At 35.4% G+C, this 12,418-nt stretch overlaps 1 protein-coding gene across 12 annotated transcripts in view; it reads left to right on the plus strand.

Moving 5' to 3' along the window:
- SNF4Agamma (SNF4/AMP-activated protein kinase gamma subunit) overlaps positions 1-12,418 on the plus strand; it is a 74,685-nt gene that overhangs the window by 43,923 nt on the left and 18,344 nt on the right. For 6 of the 12 annotated variants that reach the window (XM_089476327.1, XM_089476326.1, XM_089476325.1 and 3 more), the window contains exon 7: positions 2,200-2,236. In XM_089476327.1, the coding sequence (XP_089332453.1) occupies positions 2,200-2,236 (37 nt within the window). Of the gene's footprint in view, positions 1-1,520; positions 1,932-2,199; positions 2,237-4,903; positions 5,532-7,152; positions 7,242-12,418 lie in introns of those variants that run through there. The other 6 variants (XM_089476335.1, XM_089476336.1, XM_089476328.1 and 3 more) reach the window with 5 other exon arrangements.

The following is a 12,418-nucleotide window of genomic DNA, read 5'->3' on the forward strand; positions in this document are numbered from 1 at the left end:
GGCTGTTGCTACGCAAATACAAAATACTTATTGCTCAACTAGATAGACAGCTCGATGACGAAAAAAAAAAAAAAAAAAAAAAAAAACAACAGCAACAACACAATCGACATAAAATAAAACAGAATAATAATAATAATAATAAATAAGCACAAGTCCCAAATGGACAAATAACGTAAAACCTCAAATTTGTGTTAAAAATAGTTTTCTGTGGGATTTTATTTATTAAACGTGTTTGCGCTCAATATATGTACATACAAACACTGTGCCGTATTTTGCAATATTTGTCTTGAGTTTATTAAGAAACATGCCTCATTTTTTATGGAATTGTTTGGCTGAACTAAAAATACAGAAAATTTATAATAGAATCGCTGAAGATTCCACACTCTATAGTATAAATGTAATATAAAGTTGGTACATTCTTCCAGCCAGCCTGGAGTAGAGTTGGTACATTCTCTCAGAAAACTTGAATACAGTTGGTACATTCTAATTGGGACATTCTCTCCATCAGCGTAGAATAGAGTTGTTAAATTCTCTCTCTGTAAATTCCTCAGTTGTCCTGTTTCTATTTTGGCTTCGTTGATTTTAGTGCACGCTAGCTCAAGTACTTTTATTATCTCTTGGCTCTTTATATTGGGTAATTATATTCTTCCCTTTTGGGCAATTATACTTGGGACTCACCTTTGATCTCTTACCTAGCCTTGCAATCGCCTGCAGCGCGCTTTCTTCTTGTGTTCTCTCGCACTAGTTCCTCTAGCATTTCAATTCGCCTCAATATTGGGTCAGTTTGTTTGCTTTTTACCTTTCAATCAATTTTATTTCTCTTCCTCTTCTTTTTTTCATTCTATTTTCAATTATGCGACACACCAAAGTCAATCAAGCCGATGCGCCACGCCCCCTAAGCATGCAACGGCTGTGCAATGAATAAACTTTGAATGCGTCACAAGCCGCTGCCGCTGCTGCTGCTCATCGTCTTCTCTGTGTTCTTTTATCGCTCTGCCTCTCTTATTTTTTTTTTTTTTTTTTTTTTTTTTTTTTTTTTTAATTAAAAGCTTGCGAGAGGGTCAAGGATTAATTTGTGACCCAAAGAGTGCATCTAAGTGTGTGTGTGTTTATTAACATGAGTGTGCATGCAAGCATGCGTGTGTATGTATTTAACATGGACTGCCTCTGGTGTTCCACTCGACGAATTCTGTAAATCAGTCGTACCCCAACAAAGACGATGACATTTTCATGGTCAGGGGCCGAATTTTTATACACATACATATACAATATTTTTTTACATACGTATATTTTTATTGTGCACCTTTCTGTGCGATCGTCAACAATTATTGCATTTACTTGTCGCTTCCTCAAAAATAAAAAGATAGAAAAAACAGCCCGCAACAAGCGCTTATAATTAAAAATTATACAAAATAATATAATTTTGATGAGAAACACACAAACAACAATTTGCATACGCAAATTTCGCAAATTTATAACAACATCCAATTATAGCATATATTTAATTGTTGCATTTGCAGTAAAATGTTTAAAAATACGATCAACAACCGAAAGTGAGAAAATAAAAAATAGAAAAAGTGAGCAGCTGTTTCTGCTGCTAGCGCCATCTAGCGTACAGTAGCGACGCGTATGCACTTGTTAACAGTCCAGTTACTGTTAACTGTGGAGCAAATGCGCACAATGTAAAGCATTTATAACTACATTTACCGGCTGTGCATACTTAGCTTAATTGTAATATTTAAGTAAACAATAAAATTTGTAACATGTCTGCTGTAAAGCGTTGGCTGTATCGCCACACCCACTCAAATACATCGACCACTGGCCCGCCTCCCACCTCACCTACAACCAAAACACAGCGCGGTCGCAGCCAATCGCTAGACGTGCAAACACTACAAGCCCACGGACTGCGTAATATGATAGCGAGTGCCAATGTAAGAGAATAAAAAAAAAATAGATGTATATACATATATAAATTAATTAAATCACACATTGGGTTCATTTGATGGGCCGGCATAACAGTTGGGTTAATTGTAACAGCGCTCTGTTAAATGCATATTGGTTTGTGTACACGCTAAGTTCCTGCGTAGCACTGTTAATTGCGCGCAATTTTTAGAAACTACAGAAAATTGAACATTTTTTAGTTACAACTATATTATTTAAATATGCTAAACTAAATATTCTCTTAATTTCTATTTACAGCGCGTTGCAGCGCATCAACAACAGTTGGCTGTGCAAAGTGAGTACAAAACAATCAAAAATGATTCTTTATTTAGTTATGTTAATTTGATGCAGCAAGTGCCCAGGTCTTAAATAAACATTTATTTTACAGCGAGTGTTAGCATTTACATTAATTAATTCTGTTTGCGTTTCGAATTAAAGCGTAGCTCATGCTAATCATACATTAAGCAGCAAACCAAAATAACCTTGGCTTTGAAAATAAAAAAATTCTCATCTATTTATACACATATAATTGTATGTATGTAATATTAATAAAGTAAACAGCGGTGAGTAAAACAAATAAACAAACGGCAAAAATACGCAATGAAAAAACACCAAAAATAACTAAACGGTGTGTAAAACCTGAAGTTGTATTAGCGCAATGGGCAAAGGTGTGCGAGGGGGAGGGCAACGTAGGCTGCCCTGCTGAGCTGCTAAACAGCTTTTATGTTTCTTCTTGCTCTGACATGCATACATATGTATAAGCATACAAACATAAGTAAATGCAAATGGTGTGTTGTTTGTTTGTGATATTGTTCAAATTTGAGCTGAAAGGGAGCGCATTAAATAGAAGTGAATTAGTAAAGGTAGTCAAGAGAAACAGTTCATTTTGTGAGTATTTGCATTTGAAGTGCTTTGCTCTTATTAACATTGTTCAAAACAAACAAACAAACAAACATAGATATGAACAGCAAAATGTGACAACTGTATAAATATGGATTATGCAATTACTGGTCATAGCCGTAAGCATCAACAAGAGCTGCAAGATCGAGAGAAAAGCAAAAACAAATTAATGAATTAAAAACAACTCGAAAAGTCTTGTGACTCAGAGCAGACAGCGGAGTGAAGGAGATGGACATACATACATATGTCTGTATGTATGTACATATATTCTTGTGCGCGCACAATGCGAAATACCATGTAAGAGATCAGCCCACTCAACGCATATGCACACATACACTTGCACTCGCACTCTCACTCTCAGCAGCATTAAAACAGGGGCTGAAGCTATGGGAGAGAACGAGTGCGACTTAAAACTAACTGTTGATGCAGTTTGGTGTTTGCTTTTGTATGTTTACCCTTTTTTGACCTTGAAAGTTTTTGCAATTTTTTTTTTGCCTGTGAAGCCTTGACTGCGGTTTATACATACACATGTATGCATGTATACATGGGCTGCAGTTGTTGCTGCTGCTCCTGATTATGCTTATGTATGTGGCTTGCACTGTCAATGTCAGGGTACAATAACAAAAACAACTTTGTAAATACCACCTGGTGCGTGCAGGCGCTCGTTATTCCCCTTCTCTCTCTCTCCCGCTCTCTCTAAGTTGCAAAGCCGCTACGCCTTTATTGTGGTTGTTGTCTTGCATTTTATTTTTTGGGCTTTGCATTTGTTTTTGCATGCTTTTTTTGTTGTATTCGTTGCCGGCTGTGTATCAAGTGTCTGGCCATGACGTAATCGCAAGTCATGTGCAAAGCGTGAAAGAAAGAGAAGGCGCGGACCGGCCAAATGACAGAAAGAGGCGCGTCAAATACATTACATTAAAGCATGCACAGACATGTACACATACACATACATATACACAAAAGTGTGTCTGAGAGAGTGTTTGAACATATTCATATGTATGTATTTACACTTATACATAAGTCGTCATGTTGTTGACTTTAAAAAGCTGTGGCGAAAAATGCTGCGCAGTCCCCACAATTAACCGGCATTGATTTTGAAGGCAGCGAGTCAGTCGCAGACGCAGTATGTGTATGTGGGCGTGAATTGTTGTCTGTTTTCAATTGTAGTAAGCCATTCATAAGCGAAAGTGTGTTAGGCCTCCACCCTAACCCAACCGCAAGCACGCACAGGCAACATATCAAACTAGAACAGCCAGAGAGCTACAGAGAGAGAGAGAGAGAGAGAGAGAGAGAGAGCGCTATGATAGTCGAGAGCGCGGGAGAGCATAGATAATGTAAGGGCGCTTTTCGTATGTTGTTTTTTTTTCTTCTGGTTCACCCACCACCTAGTCGGCTGCTGTTGTCTACGTGCCGCAGCGCACACAAACAAGAATCAAAATAAATGCGCACAAATGTAAATAAAAATGCATGGAAAGCAAGAATTGCGTGTTGTAAAAAACACAAAATATCATTAGCAATTGATCAAAAACATGAAATATACACACAGTCATATGTCGTTTTAACAGCGAACTAACAGAAAATGAATTGTAAATACCAGCGGGCTGTCAAACAACAGTTAAGGTCAATTGCTCGTGTGACGGGTACAAAAAAAAATTTAGCAAAAATATTAGTAAGGCAGTCGTCTACATAGCTATGTTAGTTAACAGCGAAGGCCGTTTAAGTACATAACAGCATCAAATCTTCGTCGTACATTTGATAAATAAACATCGTGCCACGCCTACATTATTTAACAGTTCGCTCGCTACGTACAGACCGCATGCCGTCTATTTTGGCTCTTACGTGCGCATTACTCGCTTGACTTTTTGTTGTGCTCACCTTTTTCCACTGTTTCATATATAAAACACGCATACACACACAGGCTAGCACATGCCTTGCCGGTTTGGCACACAGATACACATGCACATACTCTATATACCCTAATAAGTGTCTGTGTGCGAGAGTGAGTGTGCTTGTGTGTGCAGGCAGCGGTTTGGCTTGGCCACATGGCGACAACATCGCCGCGACTTTCAGTTTAATTTTAATCGCCGGCCGCGTTGGACGTGTCAGTGATCACACGTGGACTGTTGACGTATTCGAGAACGATTTCTTGCCAAAAAAAGAAGAAAGAAACACAAATACTGAAAATTCATTATTGAAGAATGTTAAATGCTTGCATAGTTTAACGCGTCATTCATTAATAACTAGCCGCAGCACATTATCATAATCAACAACATTTTAAAATCACAATCAAAAAGAGAGAGAAACAAAAATCCATCCAACAAAGAAAACTTTGTTCATCAAACTTGATTTTCTAAAGTGGTTTTCGTACAACAAAATCAACAAAAATATTTTATTTCGCCTCGCGGGGGCTATAAATATGCATGAACGAGCATTTTAAACTGCCATTTTATTGTTAATAAACAATGCCAAATAAACTAAAGTAAAATAAAACGTTGCGTGAAGTGAAAAAATCTGTTAGCAAAATATTGTGGAAAGTGCATAAAAGTGGAAAAAAATTCATAAAATTTGAAAACGACTATGAACTTCACGTAAAAACATACAAAAACAACAAATATATACTTACAAAACAAAAGCTATAAAAAAGGTTTTCAGCAATTAAAGTAAAAAAGTTATAAAATGTTATTTTAAAGGTTGTTTACAATATCGCTTGGAAAAACGTTAAAGTTGAGATTAAAATTTGCATTAAAAAGTATATATATATAGATATATGTATATATTCATTTGTATAATGAAATACATAGTTGAATTCCCTTTTAATTTCCTTATAGAGAAAAACAGTTGAGGCAAATTGAATTTGCCTTTCAACAAATGCCGGCAAATGTTTCGCTGTTATTTTTACATTTACGATCTCCACCTGTATTTCTAGATGTTGTTTTTGTTTGCTGACGAAGAAGAGGAAGCAGAAGCAGAAGCAGAAAAATAAGAATTGAGCCACAGAGATTTGATTAATAGCAGCAGGCGCCGCATTTGCGGCGATTTCGTGACGCAAAAGCCGCAGCGAAATTTTTGACAAAACTTTGAATTTTGTTTATTTTTGATTTCGCCTCGAGTGCAAAAGAGAAGGAAAACGAGCCAGAGGGCGTTAGAGAGAGAGATACAGAGAGATGTGTTAAAATGCTCTGGATAACGCCTGCCCGAGATTTATTTATAGACCCCCCTCATAAAGTGAATTCAGCAACCACAGAGGAAATCATTTTCAATTTGCAGTCTGAACGGAACTGAATATCATTAAATTGAAGCAAATATTAACTCGTTGATTTAGTGTTATGGTAATAAATGCATAAATATATGAAACATTTCTGAAAATTTATTAATCCAATAAAATTTTCAAATTCATGCAGCACTTAAGCTCTGTCAGCTCTACTCAAAACGATCTAAGTGTCTGTTCACCTTTCATTTTAAATCTGATAAAAATATAAATGTTTTTTGATTAACGTTGTTGTTCTTGATTGCAATAATATAGTAGAGTATTTATAATTATACATATGGAGAGTAAATCTATAAAAACAAACTCGAACCGACTGATAAGAACTCTTCTGAACTGCAGCTGCTCACAGAATCAATTGTTGCAAACAAGTGCCGTTGTCTGCCATCGTATTCGAGCGATAACCCACTCTATATATAGTCTATCTATCGACCACATACAATTTTTTCTATGCCTTACACAATATTACAAATCAGTTTCATAATCACTAAACAAGTTGCGTCACAATTGGAATCCGCTTGGAATAGGTCAGTTTCTAGTATACAATATCATAAACCTCTCCGAAACTTATAAACAATTAGATTAGAAAACCAACAATAAATATTTTCGCTCTTGTTAATTATGTTTATTTGAAATAAACGAGTTTCTATTATACGGATATCTTTAATCTATTGATTTACACAATGTTGTTAGCTGAGCTCGAATTGAATTTCATTTTTATTTACTCTGATTTTTGTTCTCTTTCTTAATGGTTTTGCTCTCAAGATCGAACAGTGTTAAAATTTCGATGTTTCCCAAGCGCCGGCTTCTTCGGGTTTCAATTCGTGTTTGTTTTCTCGCGAAAGCGAGAAGGTAAGTTGAAGAGGAAGCAGAGGCTGCAAAGGAAGAAGCTGGAACAACAACAAAAAGCAACTCGAAGAAATTGCGCAGCGCGTTTTTGGTTACTTTTCTTGTTCTTTCTTCTGCCTTTAGCCGGCATTTTGCCTTGCTGTTATGTTTCGTGTTTTCATTTTCATCGAGCGGGTTACTTTTTGTTTTTAACACAGCAACAACAACAACAAGAAGAAGAAGAAGAGCAAGAACAAGAATGATAACGAGCTGTAGAACAACAACAAGCAACAAGCACCGATTGAAGGTATACAAATTTCATTTGCGACGCAAAAAACAATCTGCACAAGCCGTACTCTTAAGTTACGTGTGTTGTTGCTGTAGTTGTGTAACAGTGTGTGTGTATGTGTGTATGTATCTGAGCAGCGGAAGTGCGAGTGCCAGTGCAGAGTATAATGTGCATACGAGGAGGCATATGTGTGATGTGATGCAGAATGTGAAAGTTGAGGAGTAAATATAGAGCTGATTTGGATTGGTTCTGATTGGAATGAAAAGTTTTAATATCATAAAAAAAAAAAATGGTAATAAAAAAGTAAAACAATAATTTTTTATAATAAAATATATGTATGTATCAAATAATAATACAATAATATAATATAGCAAACTATTTGCATTTATTTTTTATATGTATTTATAATTTGACACCTTTGACAATTTACACTGTCCTATGTTAATTAGAAGTGTATGTTGTATATTTTGTCTAGACAATATGCATACAAATCTATATATGACTTATACATATATATTTACTATATTATACAGCGCAATTAGCAAAAGCAAATTTTTATTTTATTTATATAAAAACAAATTTTTAACGTTTAGTCTCTTTTATTTAAATTTAATTTATATTAAATTATTTAACAGTGCTAGGCACTTTTATGACACTGAAATAATTTGTTGAAATACGTACATATTTTTCTTAATTTTCAATATTCATGCATTTTGAGTACTTTCCAGACTGCTGCACAAACTATATAATTTGACCTTGAGAAATCCCTTGAATGTGCAGCATTTATAAATTTTATAACTTGCATTAGCAACAGTTTGTTGCACAGCAGCCGTTGCTGCAACGAGTTGATCTAATTTGGCTAACTTAGTTAAAGTTTGTGAACTGCGTAAAAGCACAAGATACAAAGTCAACAAAAGATACACACAAATACAGACACAGCCGCAGCTACAGCTACAAATAGTTTTAGATACATATGGAAAACAAAAAACCTGTTACGCACGGCAGCTTAACTTTTTTTTTTATATCTCTTGAATCAACAAAGAAATATATTGAAAAATGAGAGTTGAGTTTTTTGGGCAGAGTTCGTTAAACTTTTGACTTGGGGCTACGAGAATTTTCTAGCACTTTCTGTCAGAGCTATGGATAAGCCTCGCTCGACTCAGCTGCTGTAATCTATCAGCAAATCGATTCAACACTCGATTTGTGCGCCGTCAATCAAATACCTCAATCCAGCTACTTATATCGATTGTTGTTGTTGTTGTTGTTGGGGTCGCCTGTGAATTGGGTCAAGTGAAGGAACTTACTGAAAACGGCAATTAAATTTCTGTTCAATTATAAACCGAACAACATAAATTTTGTTCATACTGCGAGTTTATCATGTTGCCGCGCTGACTGCCTTAATTGCAACGCATTTGTATTATTATTGTTTAGTTGCAAACTTTGCTGACGGCATACAATTTACAATTGTACTTAACAAATACAGGGTGTCGATGTGAATGCAACTAAAAGTTAGCTGAGCATCAACCTAAAAATCGTGCATCGATTGGTGAGATTTTCAGACCATTAATAATTTTAAATATTAAATGAAAAGCACTTTGCAAAAATCCTAATGAAAAATCAGATTAAAAAAAAAATAGACAATATTAAATAAATATAAAATATTCTGTACTTGAATGTTTTTAGTTTTAGATTCAAACTTTGCATTCAAAAATTTCCATTTCTATTTGTATATTTTGATAAATGCATATTAATTTTTGAAGTCATCAGTCGATAATATTTTAATATATTAAAATCAATATTAGCACCTTTTTTTTTACTGTCTAGACATTTTATTTATTGAGTGTTCATTCACATCATTCTCATTGACATTGTGTTAGCTGAAATTTAATGCTGAAAAATTTTTATATAATATTTGCTTAAATATTATTTTACTGAATATTTAAATATGGGCTTCGAGTCAGTGTTTAAATGTATTATATGTAATTATATAATATTGAATTTATTTTATATAATTTTAATCACTGTCATTGACTATCGAAATCTCTAAAAAAAAACGTCTTTTAAAATAATGCTACGTTAATACTGATCGAGCAATTAATACTGATAAGACTAACTCTGCCGGAGGAGTTTATTGTGTTCAATGTCTTGTCGCCTGTTGGCTCTTTAATTGCTGACTTTTATTGTTGCCTCGTGGCAAAATTATTCGCTGGGCTGAAAAACTAAGTATCTGATAGCCGATTTACTTTATTGAGATGATAATGATGCAGTCATCCTTATTTCTGTTGTTGTTGTTGTTGTTGTCGTTGTTGTTGTTACTGCTGCTGTCGTTTTCGTATGTTGGCATATTGTGCGCTTTATCATTGGCAAAGTTCCCTAGGCTGGCGAGAGGTCGTCGGGTCGTGTGACACAGGATTAACTTGCCGCAGACCAAAGCAACTCAAGGACGTTTCGCCTACAGTACAACTGTTTTGTCTGAGTGTGTGTGGGTGTGTGTGTGTGTATTGTTTATGGGTTTCAATTGGGCGTGGTCGGACTGTAGGTGACGCAAACGCAGCCAGCGAGCGGGTGTGAGGCTAAAACACAGGAGGACAAAGAGAGTGAGAGAGAGAAAGAGAGGGAGAGGAAGAGAGCTGGTCTAAGTCGAGGTCGTTAAGAGGGAGCTAAATAAAAAGCTAGGGGAAACGAGAAACGACGACCGCCTGCAGCGATATTCAATTTGTGGCATGTGCTGATTAAGGAAAGAAGCAAAACAAGAAAACGAATAAGACAAAGAACTAAGGAAATAATCGCAGATAATGAGCAACCCATCAAGTGTTGATAACCAGACCTTAACTAAGCTTACACATGTTCAAGATATTTGCAATAGCATTGTGAATTGTAAGCGATACGTTTACTTATAGTTTCTTGTGCATACAACAGTTTCTGGTCTAATTGAGGGATTTTTGAAAAATCATTAAAAAATGTATAAATTCTAAATGTATAATGTCTATATGTATAATGTCTTTATGAATTTTATATAAATCTCTAAAGTAAATACATCAGCTTAAACTAACTTTTAGACATTTTAAAAACTTTGCTTTAACTTTTATATAACACTACGAATTTTTCTAATTTCAATCAATAAATTGCAAAATGCCTTAACCTACAAATAGCATTTAAATTTGAGCACATCCTGTAAACTTTATTTCGGCTTATAGCCCATCGACTGTCGCGCCCATTGTGAACGTGTGAACGTGACTTTTGGTCAAACGTCTAGTAAATGGTGCATAAACCAAACACAAACAGAAACACACATACAAACACAGAACCCAAATCAGAATTTTGCAAATTTCGACACGCAGTCGAATGATACGATTCTCACAGATATTATCATCCCGCTCTCTATGTATAAAAATACACACACATCGATCAGCCTGAACAATTTGATATGGATGTAACCTTGAAGTATACGAGTGGAGGAATTAAATAATGTTAGTTCTTTCTCCCTCTCCCTCGCTCTCTCTCTATCGACTATCGACACCATCAAACCCATTGGGATTGGTCAACAATGGCAACTTGCGCGACTTTGAATGGATTAGCTAGACACATCGATAACCAAGTGAACCGACTGACCCAGCCGGCGATTGGCAATTCTAATGTAAATATGAACGATCCACATATATAATACAATGCAAGCAAATACTTATATATCAAATATATAAGCATATATACATTTGATATATCATTTGTTTGCCCTCAGCGAGTGGCGTTCCACACAGCCACTTGTGGGGGGCCCCATTCTAAATGATACATCTGTATATATGCATATTTTATACACACACTCTATATATACATATATATATATATATTTGCATTTGTTATACTTGTGCTTGTAGAGCTTCGTATATATCTAGATGCAAAGCCGCGTCTTATATTTGCAATTGTTGTTGCTGTTGCCGTTGTTGCTATTGTTGTTTCCTGATAACAACAGCAATAATAATAATAATAATAATAATACTTAGTTCCAGTAATGTTGACTTTATTTGTTTGTTTATCGTCAACGTCGAGGTAAAGCAAATGAATTCCACTTTGTCCACGAGTTTTTACATATCGCAATAACAAACAAATTAATTAACCTTAGCAAGGCAGCTGGGAACAAATCCAGGGAATGGGGAATGGGTCACAGCAAAACCTGTTCTCAGTTGTACTCGGTTGAGGCAGTAGTATCTCAGCCACTGCACAAATTGTTTTTGCTTTGTGAAGCTGAAGAATGTCAGCGAATATTTGTAATCATTTCATATAGCAATCAGTGTTAAGTTATTTATCATGCTGAAGCTGACTGTTATGTAACGCTCGATATCCAAAGCTGACAGCTACGACGAAATGACATTCAGAAGGTCAAACGTTTTATTTCTTTTGGTTATAGAAGATGTGTAATATTTATCTAAATATATATTTATTTTGCCGATCCCTAAGCACTCTTATAGAAATTATCATAATGCAAACTCATCGTCATTATTATTTGACATACTTTGAATGAGCTTTTGCTTGAATGAATGCATTTCACTCTGACAAATAGTTTTCTCTGTCAGCTCTGGCTCGTGGCTGATTAATATTTTTGATGTCAGCTCTGACATTGTCCTTGAATTTAGTAAACATCACATCTTTAGTCGTTTGCTAATTGTTCCTTTGCCCTTGCTATCATTATTTTTGCTAAATTGCGCCCAAGTTCAATAACTGTCAGACACGCCCATTTGTTGCAAATGGCAACACATAAAATCCAATTAGCACCTACGCAGGAAGAGCAACCGAACTGAAGTGTTTTCATCGCCTTCTTGACAAACTGCAAAAGTCTCGAGGAACGTGCCACGCGTTTACATAAATTTCCATTGACGTAAACGAAATGAAAAACATATATGTATGCACGCACACACACGCACGCACATAAAATAATCTAGAACATAGTCTATACTATATGTAAAAGTTGGAACAAGAATACACATAAAATTCGCCAGCGATAGGCTAGCACGTTCCTATAGGAACAAGGTGGATAGGCAGGTCTATCCTCCACATTAGGCCTTGTTGTCTGTTAACATAAATTGTTGGCTAAAAATAGCTTAATGCTCCAATTGTGCAAGGGCTGAGAGATAGTTTTAATAGTAAATTATTCTAATATGTTTATCGAGCTGCAAAATCGATGTAAAATTTTATTGATT

Source organism: Drosophila arizonae, chromosome 2 (assembly GCF_054131065.1).
Source record: "Drosophila arizonae isolate 15081-1271.41 chromosome 2, UAZ_ARI_1.0, whole genome shotgun sequence".
NCBI lineage: Eukaryota > Metazoa > Arthropoda > Insecta > Diptera > Drosophilidae > Drosophila > Drosophila arizonae.